The sequence below is a fragment of the Gigantopelta aegis genome, chromosome 4 (genome assembly GCF_016097555.1).
Source record: "Gigantopelta aegis isolate Gae_Host chromosome 4, Gae_host_genome, whole genome shotgun sequence".
Lineage (NCBI taxonomy): Eukaryota > Metazoa > Mollusca > Gastropoda > Neomphalida > Peltospiridae > Gigantopelta > Gigantopelta aegis.
Window position 1 is genome coordinate 6,807,983 of NC_054702.1, and position 25,644 is coordinate 6,833,626.

A 25,644-nucleotide genomic window follows, 5' to 3' on the forward strand; every position below is an offset into this window, starting at 1 on the left:
TTGTTTGATGGGACGAAGTCTTTACGTCATTCATGCCAATTGTTTAAAGATACCATCATAAGTTTACTGCCACTGTACCATGTTTCCAACTTATAAAGCCTTTACACAACTACAATTCCATATTAAATACATTAAAAAACACCAAGACTATTAGTGACTGCTTATTCAATGTATTTCTAGTAACTCTAATATTTCTAGTAACTCAAAAACCAAGACTATTAGTGACTGCTTATTCAATGTATTTCTAGTCACTCTAATATTTCTAGTAACTCAAAAACCAAGACTATTAGTGACTGCTTATTCAATGTATTTCTAGTAACTCTAATATTTCTAGTAACTCAAAAACCAAGACTATTAGTGACTGCTTATTCAATGTATTTCTAGTCATTCTAATATTTCTAGTATCCCAACCTGGAATTTACCTCCCAATTTTGTTGTCTTCATGACAAAACAAAGGAAATAAAATGCAGTTTTTTGAGAACTTCAAACATTAAAAGCTCACATAATATATAGACAGCGATATTCAAAACAAGAAAATAAGATTAAATACATAGTTTTACTTAGAACACTGTTGGAAATAGCTAAGCAATGGCAGTGAATTCAGGACAATCTCTTCAAGGTTAAATTTATAATAAAGGTTAAAACTAGACCAAAACTGTTTTGTCAAGCTTTAGTCAAGTATCAAGAGATAGCATCATGTTTTCTTATCCAAAAAAGGCCATTTTAATTTTATAAAAATTGTTGAAAATACTGCATTAAAATTGCCTTTTGGCTGATGACACCACTAGAGCACATTGATTTATTAATCATCGGCTATTCAATGTCAAACATTTGGTAATTTTGACACATAGTCTAAGAGAGGAAAACCGCTACATTTTTCCATTAGTAGCAAGGGATCTTTTATATGCACCATCCCACAGGCAGGATAGCACATACCACAGCCTGTGATATACCAGTGCTGGCTGGAATGAGAAATAACCAAATGGGCCCAACGTCAGGTATCTATCCCAAACCGACCTCGCATCAAGCGAGCACTTTACCATTGGGCTATGTCCTACCCCGAAAGGAACAAGGACCAAGAGTTGAATAGTGACTTAATTCATAAGATTTTCTCTTGAATAGTGACTTAATTCATAAGATTTTCTCTTGAATAGTGACTTAATTCATAAGATTTTCTCTTGAATAGTACCTATTTCCCTTAACTACTCCATAGTGTATGTACTGAAAACATTAAAATGATGTCATGTCCTTGTTTTTTGGATAAAGTTGGGAACGTTTAGAGTAGGTATTTTGTAAGATTCTTTGCCGTAATTACGTGAAAGCAAAAGTAAGAATAACACTTTTTACTTGTTACTGGGAATACGAAGTATACAGTAAAATAGATTTAAACAGCTCAGTGTTCATTGTTTTATTATAACGTTAACCTTTAACAATGATATGGATTATGCAGACTAATTAAACTAGTTTGGTATTCTGTTTGATGAGGTAGAACAAATATAAATCGTAATTCAGCTCCGTGAGTAACCAACAAATAAACTCAATCTAATGATAACAGCTAAATATATGGAGCCCCGATATTAATTATAAATAATAATATAAATTTGAGTACATCATAATAAAGATACTATTAAAAAAGATACAATGATTATGAATGCAATTTTGTATAAACTTATGTTAATTGCAAAATATAATATTTAGTTGGCTTACATACATATATATATATAATTCTATTACAAAAGATGATTGAATTCAAAAAATATTTTAAACAATTTTTAATTTTTCCATTCTCAATTGCATTTAAATATTTATATGCTGGTTAAATTAGTGTATTTCAATGTTAAATTATCAACTTGCATAGTTTAAATGTGTATTGAAAATGATATCATTTAATATTTTTTAAAGTTAAGGCCCATTAAACTCTAAACACTGGTGAACTGTATACACAATATTGCAACCTCACCACATGATGTTTGACATCAATTAAATTAAAAAGAAAAAAGAAAGAAAAGAAAAAGAATGAAGTGTTTTATTTAATGACACCCTCAGAACACTTTACTTATGGTTATATGGTGTCAGACATATGGTTAAGCACCACACAGATAATGAGAGAGGAAACCCCCTGCCACCACTCCATGGGCTACTCATTTTGATTAGCAGCAAGGGATCTTTTTCATATACCATTTCGTAGACAGTATGGTACATACCATGGCCTTTGCTAAACCAGTTGTGGTGTACAGGCTGGGACAGGAAACAGTCCAACATTGGGCCCACAGGTGGGGATCAATTCTAAATCAATTGTGTCCGAGTGTTTTACCACTGGGCTATGTTCCTCAAATATTAATCAATACAATTAATATCTCACACATAAATCAGAAATGCTGGGATGGGGTGGGGGTGGGGGTGGGGGGGGGGGGGGGGGGGGGGGGGGGGGGGGGGGGGGGGGGGGTGGTGATTCCTAACACACCAACAATGTGATGTAAAAAATTACATGCCTTTTAAGAAATGAATTTTGTGTTATTCACATATCTATGAAACATCACACATAGCTAATTTTTAGATGGACAATAACAAAATGTTTAAACTGATGACAGTGCAGATAAACAGAGCACCAAGACACAAGCTTGCTGAAACCCACACAAGCTCTAACATAACAATAAATTACTCAAGTTTAAATATCTCCACACTGATTAATGCCATATTTATACACTAGCAAACACAAACACCAAGAAATAAATAACATGTGGTACAGCCATAAACAGAATTTCAGTGGGAACAAAAAAAAGATTTTTAAAAAAGGAAAAAAACCTTCTTAAACTGGCTAAACATGCATTGCATATTTTGTAGTTTTTGAAGTAGGACTGACGTAATATTTTAAATGAAGTCGTTTCATCAGTGGAGAGTCATGTGTGCCACCACCAGACTTTCCTTTCTGAGGGACACAAGCAAGACCATGCCCTGCATGTCTCTCAGTTCAGTCCGAGTTGGACAAAATACTACACCCATCGATTGTACAAACAGCACTTCCCCATCTCCCCTCTATCATACATTATTTTGAGACATACTGATTTCACCTCCTCAACATTTTGAAGAGTTTGATTTTTCAGTCTCCTGGATATTCTAAAAACTAAAGGTCTGTATCACCATTTCTTATTTTGCTCATTTCAAAGACACTGAAGGGAAGACCAAACACTGATATGAGATGCAACACTCTGTACCGAATCGTCACAATCCGTGTCCATGCTCTATAGTTATATTTAGATTCTACAATACACTAGACTACTTACCTTATGAGATCTGATAAAAGCCAATGGCAGGCCATGGCAAAATGACCTTTTATTTGCAAATGTGCATATTCAGAGAATAAATAATGAGCTACAAGGAATTACACATTTTATGTCCTGAGTGAATGAGTGAATGAATAAACCACTTTGGCAAGTGTTTGGCAACATTCACTCACAAGGACAGATAATTAATAACTCCTTGTACTAATCATAGTGTGTTGGATATTCTTTCCATTACCCTTTGTCACTATTAACTGTTTTTACATATAAACAATTCCATCAGCCATTATGTCATGAAGCAGTGCCAATGATGTCATCACATAACAGTGTTCTTCTAACAGCCAAATGTTTATGATACAAAATAAAACAACAAATTTAATTAGAAAATAATTATTTTTCTATATTGTTAATGCCACTGCTCATATAAATATACCATTTTATGTTTATGAAACAAATGATAACATTTTCCCTACAGATCTTTTTAGAGTTGTCAGTGTGCGATTTTGGTTTCAAAAATTTAAATGTCATAAGGACTCGCTGTTTGCAAATCTTAAGAACCCACCAACAACCCAACGAGCTGCACATTTCCAGTAGAACAGAAGAAATACACCATATGTTTTGCATAAAACCATGGAAAAGATCACTATTCAAGATTGTGGTTCCCAGGATTTTGAAATATATCTTCTTCTTCTTCTTTTTGTTCGCTTGTTGACTACACGTCAAGGCCAGCAGTGACTATGAACGATACGGTTCTCTGTAGATCACTTCTTGTGCCATAAAGCTTCTTCTGGAGAGTTGTTGTAGTTGTCCAGGTAGTCTCCCTCAGCTGTTGAAGGTTTATGCAGTCTTGGATGACATGTTCGGTCGTCTGTTCTGCTTCTCCACAGAAGCACATGAAAGAAGGTACCAGCCGGAACCTCTTATACATATGTTGGTTCAGCCTATTGTGTCCAGTCCTTAGTCGGAAAATGATGACCTGTTCCTGATGGGATAGCAGGTAATAATCATTGGTTTGTTTGGGATGTCTATAGAGAGATTTAATATGGGATTTCATCTCTTCGTATGTCACCCTGTTATCCTCCTGTTCTTTAGCTGCACCCAGTTTTGCCAGTCTGTCTGCATTTTCATTTCCTGGTATGCCACAGTGAGCAGGGATCCATTGTAACACGATTTGGATGACACTGCTGATAGGATGTAGGGCTTCTGAAAGTCTGTCAAGCTTGTTGTTTTCAAGAGCCTGGAGGGCAGAGACAGCATCAATCAGGAAGACGACGTGTGAGCAGTTCTCCTCTCTGGTGCTGATGATGTGGGCAGCATGAATGAGACCCTCAACCTCTGCAGTATAGTTTGTGCAGTATTTCCCTGTAGGAAAATGTGCCTCCTCTTGGTAGCCACTAGGGTCCATGATGCATATTCCAGCCCCTCCGTTTTACACTGCATTTGTTGCAGATCCATCAGTGTATACCTGTGTCCATGATGTCTCTGGATTCATCAATCATGGCCAGTGTCAGGACTCGTTTGTATGGTTCACTGTGTTCCTCTCCAGGGTGAGGTGTTGGACCACTGTGCAGATCTTTAGATTGTCCAGTTGTGGTTCCCATGGTGGGATGCAACTGACAGTACTAAATTGATGGATTTTATTTGGGAGTTGTCCCTTATGTTGCCTCAGGAGTGATTTGCTCTGTTTATGAAAGCTAGTTCTTTTTTTTTAAATATGTTGACTGTGTTATTTAAAAAAATCAATGTATGCTAGCCAAGTTAAAGATTCCTACATGATTTTTTGCAAGCCTCAGGCTCTCCTCAAAATCGCACACTGGTTGTACTCATCAATGGCTATACATGACCTGTTATGGAGATTCATCAAAGCACACAGCAAAGGAAAGTTAGTGGAAGAGAATTTGTGATCTATCTCAGTCCAATTCTCGTCACTGTTACCTCAACAAACAATACTGAGAATTATCACAAGCTAAACACATCACATGCAGGGAAACCTGAATACTGAATACTTTTCCGCATGCTTGACAAGTCCTGGCCACTAGAGAGAATACTTCGCAGTGCGCGTGTCAACAAGTCCTATCCACAAGATAGAATACTTCGTAGTTCACGCGTCAACAAGTCATATCCACTAGATAGAGAATACATCTCAGTATGCGTGTCTACAAGTCCTATCCTCTAGAGTGAATACCCTGCAGTGCGCGTGTCACCGAATCGTGTCACAAGTTGAGCAGGTCTTCAAGAGACTTCTGTCTGGAGAATGCTTCGTACGACCCCTGGCCATCCATGTACTGCTCCACCCCCTCGTCAATGTCCTCCTGTCGCAGGTCCGTGCCAAATGACGGCAGTCGACAAGTACGACCACGGTTCTCAGCAAATCTGAAATCAACACAGTAACTCTTACAACACAGTAACTCTTACAACACTACCTCTTACAACACAGTAACTCTTAGAACACAGTGCCTCTTAGAACACAGTGCCTCTTACAACACATTAACTCTTACAACAGTGCCTCTTACAACACAATAACTGTTACAACACAATAACTCTTACAATTCAATGATTCTTACAACACAATAACTTACAAAATATAGTAACACAACAGTCTGTTACAATGCGACAACTTTCACAATACAATAACTCTTAAAACACATGACTTTTCACCGGATATCACTTTTATGGTTTCCGTAGATCTATATATTTCATTGCTTTGTATATAATAAATGTATTTTATATCATTGCATCCATAGAGAAAACTTTCAATTTTTTATTCAAAACAATTCAATTAAATTTTTTTATTAATTTGTAAAAAGTTCACATGCACTGACATCAATTTTCCGTGATCCAAGACTTACAGTTTGTGAGAAATGGAGCTAAACACTGAGGTAATGGCAAACGTTTACCTGTACCTATAACACTTAATCTAATACCTAAAAAATATTTCTGTTTTAAGTGAAAATATACAAGTAAAAGTTATGAATTTGTGCTCCTCAATATGGTTTTTGTCAAAAAGTAATCCACTGATGTAAATGTTTTACAAATGTGTCTCACCGTGAGAAATCATCGTCTGAATCTTCTTCCTCACCGTCGCTGAACTGTTGCTGTTAGAGAATTGGGAAAACAAAACATATTTTCAAAAAAAATACTTTTAACTCTTACCCACCCAGCTTTCCAACGTGAAATATGTAATTTTGAACATACATTATTCAACCTCAAATTGTAAAACCCTCCAACTAATTTAACACTATTTTGATGCTTGTCATAATGAATTAGAGGACATATTACAAAAATAAAATTTACAGAAGAACTTATTAGTATTTTTTAAAACCCTAAAATCACGATCCATGAAGCAATTGTTTATGACAGTTTATTTTCACTTTCAATTGACGACGAGTAATCCATCATCTACTTCAAAGTCTGTATTATCAGTTATTTTCAGCGAATACATCCTTTACAAATCTTCAGTTTTCATTAAATAATAATGTCTAACATGTTTTAAAAGAAATAATTATACAAATAACAAGACATCGAACCCATGTGGGCATTATGTCATCAGTAATATTTACACAAATTTAGACCGTTTTTTGTTTTCTTTTCAATATTGCAATAACAACTTAAATACGAATACCAGTCAACAAAATACACTCAACGTGTTCGATTGTCATTCTGCTATGTTCTAGCATTCAAAGAATCAAGATAGATAACTCCTGTGAATGTTGACAGCTGTGTTTACGAAGACTGAATGGGAGTAAAAGAGTTAATAATGGGAAATACAGCCCACAAGATCAATAAACTTTGAATTACTAGCATATTTAATACAAAAAGGTGAAAAATCACATCCCTGTGTAAACATTTTGATGGACAGAGATATATACAAGTTAATATACTGAAACAGTAGTACACCTCATTCTAAAGTGAATGTTTTGATATGAACCAATGAACAAAGCAGCCTGTTGTATTTAGATGATACTAAAGTGAATGTTTTGATATGAACCAATGAACAAAGCAGCCTGTTGTATTTAGATCATTCTAAAGTGAATGTTTTGATATGAACCAGGGAAAAAGCAGCCTGTTGTATTTAGATCATTCTAAAGTGAATGTTTTGATATGAATCAATGAACAAAGCAGCCTGTTGTATTTAGATGATACTAAAGTGAATGTTTTGATATGAACCAATGAACAAAGCAGCCTGTTGTATTTAGATCATTCTAAAGTGAATGTTTTGATATGAACCAATGAACAAAGCAGCCTGTTGTATTTAGATCATTCTAAAGTGAATGTTTTGATATGAACCAATGAACAAAGCAGCCTGTTGTATTTAGATGATACTAAAGTGAATGTTTTGATATGAACCAATGAACAAAGCAGCCTGTTGTATTTAGATCATTCTAAAGTGAATGTTTTGATATGAACCAATGAACAAAGCAGCCTGTTGTATTTAGATCATTCTAAAGTGAATGTTTTGATATGAACCAATAAACAAAGCAGCCTGTTGTATTTAGATGATACTAAAGTGAATGTTTTGATATGAACCAATGAACAAAGCAGCCTGTTGTATTTAGATCATTCTAAAGTGAATGTTTTGATATGAACCAATGAACAAAGCAGCCTGTTGTATTTAGATCATTCTAAAGTGAATGTTTTGATATGAACCAATGAACAAAGCAGCCTGTTGTATTTAGATGATACTAAAGTGAATGTTTTGATATGAACCAATGAACAAAGCAGCCTGTTGTATTTAAATCATTCTAAAGTGAATGTTTTGATATGAACCAATGAACAAAGCAGCCTGTTGTATTTAGATCATTCTAAAGTGAATGTTTTGATATGAACCAATGAACAAAGCAGCCTGTTGGATTTAGATGATACTAAAGTGAATGTTTTGATATGAACCAATGAACAAAGCAGCCTGTTGGATTTAGATCATTCTAAAGTGAATGTTTTGATATGAACCAATAAACAAAGCAGCCTGTTGGATTTAGATGATACTAAAGTGAATGTTTTGATATGAACCAATGAACAAAGCAGCCTGTGGATTTGAACTAAAGTGAATGTTTTGATATGAACCAATGAACAAAGCAGCCTGTTGGATTTAGATGATACTAAAGTGAATGTTTTGATATGAACCAATGAACAAAGCAGCCTGTTGTATTTAGATCATTCTAAAGTGAATGTTTTGATATGAACCAATGAACAAAGCAGCCTGTTGTATTTAGATCATTCTAAAGTGAATGTTTTGATATGAACCAATGAACAAAGCAGCCTGTTGTATTTAGATGATACTAAAGTGAATGTTTTGATATGAACCAATGAACAAAGCAGCCTGTTGTATTTAGATCATTCTAAAGTGAATGTTTTGATATGAACCAATGAACAAAGCAGCCTGTTGTATTTAGATGATACTAAAATGAATGTTTTGATATGAACCAATGAACAAACCAGCCTGTTGTATTTAGATGATACTAAAGGAGTATATTTGATACCATATCTTACAAGTTGTTTGAAAATGTATCTAACAAGCAAAAGCACATTAGATACGCTATTTCGCAACAAATTATAATGTAAAAGAAATGGTATTCAACTGCCACAAATAACAGAAGGAATTTTTTATTTTGTTTAACAACGCACTCAACACATTTTATTTACGGTTATGTGGTGTCGGACACATGGTTAAGAACCACACAGACATTGAGAGAGGAAACCTGCTGTGCCACTTCATGGGCTACTCTTTTTGATTAGCAGCAAGGGATCTTTTATATGCACCATCCCACAGACAGGATAGTACATACCACAGCCTTTGCTACACCGGTTGTGGAGCACTGGTTGGAACAAGAAATAGCCCAATGGGCCCACCGACCGACCGTGCATCAAGCGAATGCTTTATCACTGGGCTACGCCTCACCTACCACAAATAACGGATTCTATTTATCACCAGCCTACAATTATTGTGGCATTTCTTGGAATCTTGTGACGGTGAAAACATATGATGCCACAACCTCAATTTACTGACATATGAATACATTTAACACATCAGGCCCAGTGCTTCTAAAACTTTTAGTTTAGACTCAAGACTTTTATACAGTCTAAGAATTATGCTATGGCAATCCTATACAAATTGACTGCGTGACATCATTAGAGATCAACTAGACTAAAAGTTTTATAAGCATGGACCCACAAATTTATTCTGCAAACTAATAATAAAATACCTTATCAGAGTACAATTTACAATGAATCATAGTACACATGAAGATTTTTGTTGATTATTTTAAAGTATTTTTGAACAATGTATGGTTGTGATGTAAATAAACATTAATTATATAGTAGATTTTTAACCGTACCTGTCTGGTGGACAACAGAAAATGTTTTCTTACTTATATCACTGACTTGCTTCCAGACTAAGATGTCACAAATAGAGATTTTTCTTTTCATTCTACAAAATGAATTTTGAATGTTTAATACGTAAAATCCAGTCTTACCCATGCACTTCTTTCAAACTGTTTCGTTGGTGTTACTTTCAACCGGCTCTCTACAGCAGCACTTGAATCTAAAACACACAATAATTATGAATCAAACTTGTTCATACTATACTAGAAGATTACTTCTAGTGAAAGTTAAATTTTTCAATATTTATGTTATCTTCACTAGAGAATTAAAATTTTATTAAAAGGGAGGTAATCAACTCATGATACATCTGCTATATTATAACTGCATTGCAACGATAACTAGTGAGATTTTTAATGTAAACTTACAGTTTGATCTAAATTGATGAAAATGTTTCAGTGTTATTTTTAGACTAGAAATAATTTTCATGAATGAATAACAATGAATATTTTTTGTTGAGGGAGATAAATATAATATGAAATGGTAGTGAGTTTAATATCCTATTTATTACCCATGATCGATCTTAATTTATATCATTCAACACGTTTGGCTGACATTCCTGTAAGGTTGTAGTAAGCCAATCGATGACGTCATCATGTGACGTCGATGTGTTATGTCCCACTTGGCGTTGTAGTGGCATGTATCACTTTGATATGTACCAAGATATTTTTAACCATATGGGTAATAAAATACCGTATCAATCAGTTAAATTGATTAAGGGATATTTTATTAAGCAGGGCAATTGTGAACAAGCATTAACATTTGGTGGTTTTCATTTTCATTTGGCTATGAAATGAGAGCACATTGATTTATTAATCATCGGCTATTGGTCGTCTAACATTTGGTTATTTTGACATAGACTTAGAGAGGAAACCTGCTAATGCAGAAAGGTACATTTTATATGCACTTTCCCATAGACAGGAAAGTACATACCACAGCGTTTGTCCACTTGTGGTGCACTGGATGGAATGACAAAAAACCCAATCAGTTGAATGGATCCATCGAGGTGGTTCGATCCTGCGATGCAAGCACCTCAAGTGAGCACTCAACTGACTGAGCTAAATCGATTGTTACATGCAACTGGTTCTAAACATGCTCATTCTAAGAGTACCTGTAAAAGGATCCTCTGTACTGTCCATTGACCTGCTGGATGTCTCGTGTATCATGGGTTTGATCACCTGGTGAGTGACGTGGCTGTTTCTACCTGTACTCGATAGTTCAGCCACCTGAAAACAATTATCACCGATAACTACAGCAACACACACAGCAAACGTACCCATGAACAACACCATTTTCTATTGCTTGCCCTCTAGAGATGAAAACGAGCATGCAGATCTTCATCCACAAGCAGTTGTCACAAATTTCAGTTGTATGTACTAAAGGTACTTGTTGTACAAAGGGAAAGAAAAGGAACGGAATCTTTGTTTAACAACACCTCAGCAGATGAGATCTTTAATATGCACTTTTCTACAGACAGGATAGTACATACCATGGCAGGGTTAGCTCTACTACTGTCCAAATTTGCAAATTTTATTTTAATTTGGCAAAAGAACTGTCTAATGAGTCATATTTTGTTAAAAAAGAACTGTGAATTTCATCTGTTTTTTTAAGTTTAATAGATAATTTGACAAAATGTTCTGCTCACCCAGCTTTAACCCTACATGGCTTTAAATACACCAGTCAAGGGACATTTAATGAGATTGAAAAAACCCATGAGTCCACTTAGGGTAATCGATCCTGTAACCCACTGCTCTTCAGCCAAGCACTACGACTGAGCTACACCCCACCCCACATTCAAAAGGAAGTCCAGGGGCAAGCCCACGAGGAAAACTGTGAAGTTGAAATGTACAACCACAACCTATTCACTGCCTGTGTTCTGGTTTACAACCCCAAAACAACGCAAACAACACAAACATATTACTACATGTTTTAATACTTCCCATTTCTTTATCTTAAAATGTGGATAACATTCTGCTTCATATTACATTCAACATAACTCATCACTGTATAAGAATGAATGAATGAAAGAATGAATGAATGAATAAATGAATGAATGTATGGAAAATAAGCATATGATGAACCACTGACCTTCATTATATGTAACTTTAACTATTTAACTATTTACATCATAATGCCATATGTCAAATATCATATATTGATTTAAAACAATCACATGAGTCTGACAGTTTAAAGGCTCTTTCCTAAACCCCATTTATGTCACCAATGGATATTATATTTCTTACATCTTAAAAACATATCATCAGTCATTTATGTCACCAATGGATATTATATTTCTTACATCTTAAAAACATATCATCAGTCATTTGTGGTTGTACATTTCAACTTCACAGTTTTCCTCGTGGGCTGTTGTCCTTTAACTTCAATTAATGCCAGTTGTGTAATTAAGAGATTAGTAGAGGTGACTACCAGATTACATACCTCGCCCCTGTCCTTCGTTTATACTATTAGTGATCCTGCTGATACAAACTGTGACACTTCACACCCTGGGTGTTTAGTAACTTCCTCTGTGGACTGTGTAAATAACACTCTCTGTGAAAGGGATCAAACCCTTCCTCAGTCTCACCATGACTTTAGTGTCAGTCACAGATTAGCATGTGTGTGTATATATTTATTGTTACTTATCTCTTGTACATATGTTCTTTGTAATGAAACCCCCAATGTTCTATCGAATGATCCTATCAATGTATTCAAGTTTACCTCCAAAGGTCTAAAAATATGCTCTCATAATGTAAATAGATTACAACACAAGTTAGATGAAGTAAGGTTTAACCTTCTTCATACTACAAATCCCCCAGATATTCTTGGATGTTGTGAAACATTTTTCACAAGTGACATTTTAAATGACCACATTTCAATACCTGGGTATACATTGATAAGAAAAGATAGGACCAGTGACTTAGGTGGGGGCTGGGCAATATATTTAAATGATGTTTTAACTTTTGAAAGAAAAACTGAATTTGAAGTAAGTAATATTGAAACATTATGGCTTGAGATCAAACCTACTTATAAAAAATCTTTTTTACTCTGTTTTAGCTACAGACCTCCAAAATCTCCCATTGCCTGGATTGATAAGCTTGAAGAGGAAATTAAGTTAGCAATGCATTATAATTCTGATATAATCCTCACTGGTGATTTTAACATTGATCTCCTGTTAGCAAATAACACACCTCAAAAATGGCTAAACATGTTAGAAATATACAATTTACAACAGATAATTACTGACCCAACACGGATAACACAAAATTCTAAAACTCTGATTGATCACATATATGTAACCAATCGTAGCAAAGTACAGGAATCTCATGTTGTTCAATACTCAATTAGCGACCATTATCCTGTTTGCTTTACAAGAAATGGCAAATTTCATACAAAACAAAATGCACACAATACTATTACCTACAGAAATTGTAAACATTTAAATGAAGAGGAGTTTGTTAATGATTTACTAGATGCCCCATTTTATTCTGTGGAATTTGAGGAGGATCTAGATACTTGCTTAAAATTATGGTACAAAATTTTCAACAATGTATTAGACAAGCATGCCCCTTTAGTTACAAAACGAGTCAAGAGGAAAGAGCAGCCAGGTTGGTATTCCTGTGAAATAACACAAGCCAGACAGTTACGAGACAGATATCACAAGCTATGTATGTGGGATGAATATAAGGTGTGGAGGAACAAAACTAAACAAATTACAGACAAAGCCAAACAAAACTACTATTCTGCTGTGGTGAATGACTCTAGGGATCCAAAATCATTATGGAAATGTATCCATGAGCTAAATCCTCCACATGTATCAAGTCCAGCAGAGCTGAAATCTGACAATGGAACAACACTTAAGGATAAGACCGACATAGCAAACAAATTTAATGACTTCTTTACTTCTTGTATTGAAAATTTGAGAACTAATTCTGGATATGATATGCCAAATCTTGAGAAAGTGGAACGTTTTGTAAAAGAGAGACTCCCAAATGAGGAAAAGTTTAAGATAGCTCCTGTACAAATAAATTATCTTTATAATGAGCTTAAGAACTTAAATGTCAATAAATCATCTGGAGATGACAACTTAGGTCCACGAATACTTAAGTTAGGTGCCTTGGCAATTGCTTCTTCGTTAACATTTATTTTTAACAAAATAATAGACAGTGGTATTTATCCACAATGTTTTAAAAATGCTAAAGTTACTCCAATTTTCAAGACTGGTGACAAAACTGAAGCTACAAATTATAGGCCAATATCTGTATTGCCAACACTGTCCAAATTAATAGAAAAACATATCTCCATGCAATTTTATGATTACTTAACAAATTTAACCTTTTACACTCATCTCATCAGGTTTTAGACCAAACACTCATGCAAACAGCACTTATTGATATAACTGATAAATGGTTACATGAAATGAATGAAGGAAATCTAAATGGAGTCATATTTCTTGATTTCAAAAAAGCTTTTGATGTTGTGGACCATTCAATTCTGATTCAAAAGTTAAACATTTATGGCTGCAAAGGGAATTCTCTTAACTTGTTCCAATCTTATTTAACTAACAGGACACAGCAAGTCACTATAGAAATGGCAACATCAGAACCTAAATCCATTATTTATGGTGTTCCACAGGGTTCCATACTAGGACCTCTTCTCTTTATACTGTACATAAATGATCTTCCACTATACATTGAACATTGTACCACAAGTATGTATGCAGATGATTCAACAATGTTCATGTCAGGGAAAACTGTTACTCAAATTCAAGATAAACTACAGCAAGATCTGAATAGTGTAGAAAAATGGTGTTCCTATAATAAAATGTTCATAAACACAAAAAAGACCAAATATATGACTATAGGAACAAGACAAAAAGTTACAATCCAAAAGGATATTTCTCTTATAATAAATTCAGAACGTCTGCAACACACTGAATGCGAAAAACTTTTAGGAATTAAAGTTGATAATAATTTAAAATGGACAAATCAGGTTTAAACATGTGTGTTCCCTGATCTCTAAACGTCTGTATCTGTTATCAAAAATCATTAGGTATTAATTTAGATGCAAGAAAACTTTTCTACAATGGGTATATTTTACCACTCATCGATTACTGCTGTGTAATTTGGGGAAACTATAATCAGGATGGATTAGAACGTTTACTAAAACTGCAAAAGAGAGCTGCAAGGATAATATTAGATGTAGATCCTATTACTCCATCTGCCACACTATTTAAACAGTTAAAATGGATGACAATGAAAACAAGAATCCACAAATGTTTACAAATTTATAAATGTCTATACAATGAAGCCCCAAACTATCTTTCAAACTTATTAATATATGTTGGAGAAAACAATCCCTACAACCTTCGAAATATAAAGGATAGAAATCTATTAATTCCAAAACCTAAAATGTCTTTATTTAAACATGCTTTCAGTTACTCTGGACCAGTACTTTGGAATAAATTGCCTAAAGCTATCCGATCATCGCCAAATACTGCTGTTTTTAAATATAGACTCAAGAAATATTTTCTAAAATAATATCATTTGTACATATGTTTATTGCCATATATGTATTTTCTATTTGTTCATAAATGTATGTATTGTAATTCTGTATTGTTTGTACCTGAGGGCCTCAGGGAAGATTAGCTTTTGCTAACTGTGTTACCCTCACTAAATAAAGAATTTATTATTATTATTATTATTATTATTTATGTCACCAATGGATATTATATTTCTTACATCTTAAAAACATATCATCAGTCATTTATGTCACCAATGGATATTATATTTCTTACATCTTAAAAACATATCATCAATCATTTACATAACCCCCCAAAGAGCTCCATATTTTACCTTGTGGTGATTTTCTTTCTCCTTCTGAGCTTTGCAAGTCTGCTGTTTCTCGGCCCAACCATCCTCGGCAAGCTTGAATGCGTTGTAAACCGTTAGTGTAACAGCCTTGGCCTGAAACAAGAGAAAAACATTAAATAACAGATTAAATATTTGTATGCTGCAACCACTGTTTCTATCAACCAATTGTGACGACCGATTAAAGCAAATTCATAAACGTATACTAGCAGATTGTGACCTGTGACATCATACGCATAGCTACATTACGAAATCACTCATTTGACTCATAGGTCAGCGTATAATGTAGCAGAGATAACAGAAATAATAACTTTCCCCCAGATTTCTTTATGTACTGCAAGATAAAAATAATAACATGTTAATGATGTAGGATATCAGCTTTATCCTTCTGTGGCCGAATGGGAAATTCCACTCAGCAAGCCTCACAGAATTTCCCATTCTTACCTTCACAGGATACAGCAGATATCCTACATCATTAACTAGTTCTTCATGAATAACCAAAGTTAGTAATTTCAACAGTGATTTAAGTGACAATAGTGATAAGATGGTTTTACTAATTCTTATTATAAGGTATTCAGAGATGACTGATAAAAAAAAAAGTGCCATATCCATGAATCGAAATAGCGGCCTGGGAAAAGCAATTTATTATTTTATAGTCATTGTAGGTGCAATAGAAATTCACCTGCTAAGATCACCACAAACATCACAGGTAATTTTTCAAGAGATAGATGTAAGCAAAATTATCTCATCTGCTATTTAGTTCATGACTATGTTATATTTTAAGTCCATGATGCTCTAAAATACATATCAGAAGTTGTAATATTTTTCACACTTGGTCACTATCCCAAACCCTCTCCTCATGCTGTGTTATTACAACAGGCCATATCATTTCTTAGCAGGACATATTCCTTTTGGTCTGCTATTTGAAACAATAAAACAGCAGGCCATATTTTAGTTCCTATTTTCAGCTCTGTTATCCAGTCAACGCCCCAGGGAACATTTTGTTCAGTATTGCATCAAGATTTATTATGATATTGAAAATACCACAAGAGAAGAAGCTATTTATTTAACAATAGTATCGACCTGTGGACATTTATGGTCCATTCTATATAACCTACCCAAAAATGATTAAATACAGATTGGTGCAAAACACATTGGCATGTTTAACTTATTCTTGTCACATGTTGGTTGTGATAAGACAGCATGTCAGTTCAAACAAACCAAAGTTGCTTTATTGTTTTAACATGCTGACACAGCCACCCCTTATGGGTTCTGGGCAATGGCTGTGTCAGCATGTTAAAAAAAGATTTTTTAATTACCCGAAAGGAACAGAATGTTTAAAAACACCTCAGCTCTTACAATTATTATTTTTATAAACAATGGGTATTTGGTGTCTATAGCATATGATTATTTTGACGTTTGGTTTCGAGTTAGTTATAAAGAAAGATACAGTTTTATCTGAGCAAATACTAGCTAGGGATCTTTTATATGCATTTTTATACAGACTGGACAGTACATACCACAACCTCTGATGTACCAGTCATTGGGCACAGGTTGGGATGTGAGGAAGATTGATCATAGTGCCCATCGCACCCCAGGTGAAGGCTCTATATCACCAAGCTACATCCCACACCTTTCACTGCATGACAAAATTATTATAGATCTCAGAAGGAAAGTTAGTTTTGTTTAATAACACAACTAGAGCACATTGATTTACTAAACATTGGTTTAATGAATATTACACATTTGATAATTTTAATAGTCTTAGAGAGGAAACCTGTTAGTAATAGCAAGTCATCTTTTATATGCACCATCACAAAGACAGGACAACACATACCACAGCCTTTGATATACCAGTAGTGGTGCACTGGCTGGAATGAGATATAGCCCAGTGGGCCCACTAACAGAGATCGATCCCAAACCAATCAAGTGAGCACTTTATTACTGGGCTGGGTCCCGCCCAAATCTGAGAAGAAAATCCAAGCTGGAGAGGAGTTCTATAAAACACCCACCACATTCTTCTTGGCACAAAGGTAGGCATGGCACTCCATTGTCTCGTTAGTCGTGTTCCTGGAGATGAACGCAAACACTTTGTCGTGAAACCGGTCTGCCGTGCAAAATGAGATTCTGAAAGTTCAGTGAAAATAGAAATTACACAGAGTTAAATATGAATTACACTGACACATACAAGAAATGGAACTAGAATTATCCTAAATAATTATAAATGGTATAGAATATCAGTTTTTTTGGAAAGGATAATGAAAAAGGTATGTATGTATTATTGTATGTAGTCTAAAATAATTCTCATAGTGAAATACTTCTTTTCCATAATATAAACAAATACAGATACCTAAGCGTTTCTCCAATGAACAAAAACAGGAACAGTTTTAGAATGGGACTAAAATTTGGCATTCCAGAAATATCTAGTAAGGATTTTTTGTATGCATGATGATGTGTATACTTAAAGTACATGTACTGTGCTTGTAGCCAAAATTCCAAAAGCTAACCTGTATACTGAGACATTGAGAGAGATTTCCTTGGTTACTAGGTCAGTCATGTAGATTCCTACAGGTGATATTGTTAAAGACACTTTCTTCAGTTTCTTCCCAATATTCTTTGCCTAAAGGAAAAAAAAGAGCAATAACACTGTAGTGCAAAAAGACTCAAGTGGCTATCACATCTATCAGTCACAATAACCGAAGTGTCCTATTGTGAAATAAACACTTGATAGTGTACATGCACTTCAGAATAAATACCAGTAAATAATGCATAAATAAAAAAATAAAAAAATAAATTAAAACTAAATTAAATTAAAAACAGGAGTTTCTTTTTGAAAATAAAAAGCATCTTCCATATAATGCTTTATACACTAGTACATGTACTTATAATTTAAAAAATCAAAATCCATGATTATTGAAGTATGACAAATTTACACAACCAATTGTTAATTGTTTCTGACGTGGATCTTCCTGGTATGTAATGAACCATTCAGGAAGATGTGTCCGTTAGACTAGTGTTAGGTTTGTCATATTACTCAGAACCAGAGTTTGCAGCAACAAGTTAGGCCAAGTCAAAAAATAAAGACGGTTCTCATCTGGACTTTAAAATGGATTTTATTTTAATTATGCACATCTCCCCCACCCCAAACTCTGAGAAGAAAAATGTAAGTTTTGTTTGTCCTACTGTATATACAGATATAAATCTGACTTGTGCCCCCCCCCCCCCCCCCCCCCCCCCCCACCACAAGTGATCAGGCCTTTGAAAATTGAAAACTGATGCAAACCATTTACAGGTTAAGCAAAAACAAATACAAGTAACACATTTCAGTTTTTTAAACCCACCATGACTAAGTAAATGACACACTAAATAATGTGTGAACGAATTTTTTTTTTTTAATGCAAAATTAAATCTTGAGCGAGGAATGTGCAAACAAAACTTGTTGTTGCAATTTGTGTCCACCCCTTGACTTCAGATATAATTCCCATTTACTTGCAAGGTAACAACTACTTCCAGTCTCTTTATTCATATATTCTCACCATGTTAATTGTTTACAATCTACACATTAGTAGACTTTCATCATGGTAACAAATGTCTATAATCTACTTATTATAGCTAAGTAGATTCTCACCATTGTAACAACTGTCTACAACTACTTAGTAGTAGTAGATTCTCATCATGGTAACAATTGTTTCCAATCTACTTATTTGTAAATTATCACCATGATAAGAATTGTTTTCAGTCTTACTTAATAGTCTCACCATGGTAACAATTGTATGCACAGCCAGAGCGCTGATCCCATTTCCGTATGTTTCATCATCAGGAAGCTCCACCACTAGTGACGATCCTAGGTACTTGAGGTAGAACGTCACCCCCTCCGTCACCGGCTCACGGTTGTCCTGCCAACCTTCACTAAGCTCTACAAATCAAGCATTCCATATACATGTAATACCATAGATATAGCACAGGTAGTCAGGTGGCCAATTACTCAAATAATGCAGATAAATATGGTCGATATTAATCATTTGGATGCAGGATATTGGTAATACAGATCAGCTAAGGAATTACATTTACATGTCCCCTGTACACTATATAAAATAAGATGGCTTCTAAGGACAGACCTGTGGCTGCCGACATGACCCAAGTGCACACCCTGGTATGTGGAATTTGTGTCTTTATAATGTTTTTCTTTTTACAATTTCTGTTTGACAAAATGTGGGGGAAATCTATCAGTAATTAAAGGTAGGAGAATAATTTATAGTAGTTGTTAACATGGTGGTTCAGACTTCAACCCCTATAATTGTCCCCTGTACACTATATAAAATAAGATGGCTTCTAAGGACAGACCTGTGGCTGCGTAATAGCCTACAGTTCAGTATGTACTGTCTGTGATGATCTCTGCGTAATAGCCTACAGTTCAGTATGTACTATGTGTGATGATCTGCGTAATAGCCTACAGTTCAGTATGTACTATGTGTGATGATCTGCGTAATAGCCTACAGTTCAGTATGTACTGTCTGTGATGATCTCTGCGTAATAGCCTACAGTTCAGTATGTACTATGTGTGATGATCTCTGCGTAATAGCCTACAGTTCAGTATGTACTATGTGTGATGATCTGGGAGAACCAAAAGGTGGCCTGTTAGTACAGGTCGCAGGCCATAATCTAGAATAGAAAAAGTAGAAGTGATTTCTCCCTTTTCAGAAGTAAGGGGAGAAGTTTGATAAAAATAGGTGAAGTGAACATTTATTGGTACATTTTGTAACGTTTCGGCAGTTTTCGCGTTCAATCGGGAAAAATTCTTAATTTTACACTCGCTTCTAATCGTAATAGTTTGTTATAAAATACTACTTCCAGTAATTAAACAAAACAATTGTATGTTACATTAAAAACGTGATATTATTAAGTAGTTGATAATGTGCCGTTATGTTAAAATTAAAGTATCAATTAGTATTTTCTAGCATTACAAATGAATGTGGTCAAGGAGTAACAAGACATAACTGGTCAAAGAACATGACTTGACATGCGTCACTTTGAAAAACAATAGCCTGGTTTACGGGTGTATTGATCTGTAGAATGTCAACATTAGACTACAACATGTATTTAATCTCTTCACAACAGAAACTGGCATGAGTATTAACATTTGCTGGTTGATTTTGATAATAAATGGAACAAGGTAAAACATTATTTCATCAAATCAATCGTACATTACAGTGTGCGTGTGCAGAAACCATTTAACATTAATACTAATAATAGGCCGGTTCACGATTACTCAAAGATACAGTCTGGTGCCAAAGTGGCATATGGCGACAAGGTCTTGAGTTGACTTTCAGCGGAAAAAAAAAAAAAAGCTGATTTCGCTGGCAAGATTAGGGCCTGAGGTCAAGGTGAATGCTTAAAATAGGTGATCCCATGAGCAGTCTGACCACATATTAAATATTGCACAGATGCACACAATTAACAGCAATATTATGTCCATGCTATCTTAATACAGCTTGTGCAGTCAATATAATACACAGATTTCAGAATCTTGAATAACATTTAATATGTGAAATATATCTTTAAAAGTAGAGGAAGTAGAAACTGATACTCTGTATTAAATGGGGTTGAAATGTAACTCAGTGGCACTGGTTAAGTCATGGGGTCGATCACTCTCTCATAGAGATCTAGCACGGATTTCCACATCCTAATAAGGAAGGAAAGAAGGAAATGTTTTATTTAACGCACTCAACACATTACATTTACGGTTATATGGCGTCAGACATATGATTAAAGACCACACAGATATTGAGGGAGGAAACCCTCTGTCGCCACTTCATGGGCTACTCTTTTTCGATTAGCAGCAAGGGATCTTTTATATGCACAATCAAATAGACAAGATAGCACATACCATAGTCTTTGATGTACCAGTCGTGGTGCACTGGCTGGAGCGAGAAATAGCCAAATGGGCACAATGACGGGGATCGATCCCAAACCGACCACACATCAAGCGAGCGCTTTACCACTAGGCTATGTCTCGCCCCATCCTAATAAGAGAACCAGATTGGTTGACCAAATGGTATGTTATAAACTGTACTGACTATGGGAAAGTGCATTTAAAAGATGCCTTGCTGTTTTATCTGGAGTAGCCTATGTGGTGGAAGAGGGCTTCCTACCAGTATCTCTTTTCACTCGTGGATCCAAAGGGAGGTCACAGAAGTGCCATTTTTAGTTATTTTTGTTTGTTTTAATTCATCATTCACAATATACAACAGTGACTACACTACATGACCACAAATACACATCTATTCAGCATCTTTATTTCTAAATGTCCTGTAAAATATGCCCCTGAACATCCCCACCCCTCTCTCCCTTTGGGAACTCGGCTTAACTGTCTTAGGCAAACTCAAACTGCCCTTTTTAGAATTTTGTGACCCCCTTTACAAAATCCTGGATCTGCCCATGCTCTCTCTCTCTTTCAATTACGTGTTGAAATAATGTTTAGACACCAAACAGTCATGGGTTAAAAATTTCCTCTAGGTGTCATTACACAGGTGTTCCTTTCCTATATTAAATGATGTATAATGCTACATACTGAGTTACCATGTAGTGATGAATGACTGTGCTGTTTCACAGATGTACGTCTATATTTAGATAGCTATAGGACTCTGTTTTTTGGTTACCACATGGGGACATATTTCTGTGAAAGCCATGTACAATATTTGGCTAGTATCCAAAACTTTCAATGGCTGGTAGCACTTTTATTTTACAAAAAAAAAACCCCATACATTTGCAGAGTCCATCTTTTGGGGTTAGTACACACTGAATAAGTATGGTATATCTAAATTATTATTATAGATATTTTTGTTTATATATGCTACATGTATATATTATTATTATTATTAAAACAAATGGTACACTTTAATGTTTTCTTTACACTTATAAAAAGGTAAAAGCATACTGATATATTAAAAAAAAACCCATTCTTTACTCAATGGAATTGTTCTATATTGGTGGTGGTTAGAGAAGACCAGGCGGATATTTTCACTTTGGCTGCAATCTAATCCACTAAATGTTTCTGCTACTGAAACCAGTGATTTTGATCATATTTATGGTTCATGCGACATTACCAATTACTGTTCTTGATGATCATGCGGGAAACTTTGCTACGTAACAGCCAATTTAGTGCTCATTTAAGGGGTAGAAATAGTAATAAAAAAAAGACCTCTTTATAAACACTGATAAACATACATGTACTTTAGAACCGAGTTGGCTATGCCCACTGAAACTGAACTCCTGCCGACATGACCCAAGTGCACACCCTGGTATGTGGAATTTGTGTCTTTATAATGTTTTTCTTTTTACAATTTCTGTTTGACAAAATGTGGGGAAAATCTATCAGTAATTAAAGGTAGGAGAATAATTTATAGTAGTTGTTAACATGGTGGTTCAGACTTCAACCCCTATAATTGCCCACAAAAATTGGCTATGCCACTATGTGGCATGTGCTGTCCTGTCAGTTGGAACGGGCATAAGACCCATTCTTGCTAATCCCACCGAAGAAACAATATCTCTTATTAGAAAAGTTAGTCTGCATTAATCCTGTTGATACAGAGAACATACAGTGCTTTAATCGGCAGAGGGAAACCACAAAAACCCTCCCCCACCAAATTAGACCCACATGGCACCTTCCTGGAAATGAAACGCCTACGCACACCCAAAGGCAATGCTCAGCATGATAATGCGGTGATCCATTTTATTCTTTGAAAACTCAACTTATTTTTGTTAAGATGTATTACTCGAAGAACTCGGGAACACCGTAAAATGTAATCCAATTATAACCACTAATAAACACACAACCTACTTTTATGTGAAGACGATCCCATCGAGGTTGGACTTTTTCTTACTACTCGACGAAGGGCGTCCATTTTGGAAATGAACCCAAATCGCGAAACAAAAGATTGAAACGAAATCCAACAGGCGCCCAAAAAAGAAGTGCCTAATGTTGACCGTCGAACGTAGAATAGTAGTAGTGCTTCGTATGTTAGTCATTAACTAATCTCATTGTAATAAACTGGGCTAAGCTTAACCAGCGTGTGGGATGACAGGTCAAAGTTCGACCGGTGAAACCGGAAACGTCAACTGTGTCAGAAAGTCCCACAACACCATATTAATTGCGACTATTTATGGATTTAATTCAAAACAACAGCAATTTAACAACACACAGACAAAGCGAATCCCCCCCCCCCCAATCAAACAACAACAACCCAACAACAACAACAACACATTCATCAAATAAAACAACAACAACAAAACAAACCGACAACAAACAACCATACAACAACACAATGAATAATCTAATGTTTGCTAGTAAATTGCTACGTGCATGCGTAAGTCCAAGGGACCGTTCAATAATTATGTAATTAGAACTAAATTTGCCATTTTGAAAAAATACACCCCTCATGTGCCCTTCCCCATGTAACATTTTGAATACACCCCTCATGTGCCCTTCCCCATGTAACATTTTGTATACACCCCTCATGTGCCCTTCCCCATGTAACATTTTGTAACGCTAGGGTGGGACGTGACCCAGTGGTAAAGCGCCGCCTGATGCGTGTCGGTCTAGGATCGATTCCCGTCAGTAGGCCCATTGGGCTATTTTTCGTTCCAGCCAGTGCACCAGGACTCCTATATCAAAGACCATGGCATTTGCTATCCTTTTTTTTGTGGGATGATGGATATAAAAGATCGATTGCTACTAATGGAAATATGTAGCGGGTTTCCTCTCAAAGATTACATATCAAAATTACAAAATGTTTGACAACCAATAGCCGATGATGAGTAGATCAATATGCTTTAGTGGTGTCGTTAAATAAAACAAATTTTAACGTGAACTTTTTTTATTACGCTAAGGCCACTCCATTCTCTGAAATAACGTAACACTCGTAAATTTGACCGATATTAAATTTTGTTGTAGGCAATTTCTTGTAATAGATAGTAGATTGAAAATCATCCATAAAAGCATTTTACTTTATAATTTATTTAATTAAACAAACACTTCACAAACACATCCTCCATTTCCCTAGAAAGCGTTATAATACAATTACTGAGCCCCCACCCCCCACCCCCACCCCCCATACACACACACACAAGCACAGCCATCCTTCTTTGACATATTGGTGTTTAGCATTATAGAACGAATTCTTCTAGATCCGGTAAGGACATGACATGGGCTTAGTATAATGTTACACCGGATTGCCCTCAGGCTGAGTTTAGCCAAAGAAAGCAGAAAAACGTCCAATAGAGTGGTTTATGCGCTTGACGGTACACCAAATAGCATCGCCGAGACCAATCAAGTTGTCCGCGAACGTTAGCGAAACGTTAGCTGGCTGAACTTGGGGCAGGTATCCAATGACAGCGGATTTTTTTAGGGTTATTTCAGAAAATTTAATGACCTCACAGCAGACATAGCAGTCTACTTACTTCATTGATTGATTTTACTTTTTCATGTTATTTGTGTGTTTTTTTGTAGTAGAATATGGATTCAATAAAATCAATAGTTATGAGTGTATATTTGCAATTCAGTAAATGTATTTAAGGAGTGAAAAGCAGTAGGCCTAAAATAAATATGATGGTATGTTATGAACTAGGCCTATCCCACCAACGAGTGTGTAAAAGTAGAAATATCCGCATAAACATCCTCATTTTATTATATTGGTTAAAACTACTAAACACCGATAGCTGTATCCTAAAAGTGTTACACCATTTTGATGAATGCGTAAAACCCCCACGCACAACTGGGTCAGCAGGGGTGGGTTTCGGGGGTTAAATGCCGTAGGCCCAGATTTCTGTAGATAAGATAAGATACAATATTAGCAATATATTTGTATAAGAAACAATTAGTATTAGTAGTTTTAATCGGTATAATACAAAGCGGATATATATCAGGGCCGTAGCTAGGAATTTTTGTTTTGGAGGTGGGGGTGGGGGGTGGGGGGGGGGGGGGGGGTGGGGGCAACTGAGTAGTTATTAGTCTAAAACTCCTTAAACAGTCAAGAAGAGAATTTTCTTTATGTTTCTATAATGCTTTCCGGATTTTTTCGGGGGGGGGGGGGGGGGAAGGGGCGCTAGCTACAGCCGTGTAT

The 25,644-nt window shown here is 35.4% G+C and overlaps 1 protein-coding gene across 1 annotated transcript; it reads right to left on the minus strand.

The window, feature by feature from the left end:
• Positions 1 to 5,486: 5,486 nt before the first annotated feature.
• Positions 5,487 to 23,608, minus strand: LOC121372589 (low density lipoprotein receptor adapter protein 1-B-like). Its single transcript, XM_041498995.1, has 9 exons — positions 23,364 to 23,608; positions 19,282 to 19,439; positions 18,031 to 18,143; positions 17,536 to 17,650; positions 15,509 to 15,619; positions 10,768 to 10,882; positions 9,752 to 9,819; positions 6,327 to 6,376; positions 5,487 to 5,654 (listed from the first exon to the last, which is right to left on the minus strand). Exons 1-9 carry the CDS (start codon positions 23,425 to 23,427, stop codon positions 5,495 to 5,497), a joined length of 954 nt encoding a protein of 317 aa, XP_041354929.1. The 5' UTR covers positions 23,428 to 23,608; the 3' UTR covers positions 5,487 to 5,494.
• Positions 23,609 to 25,644: the final 2,036 nt, after the last annotated feature.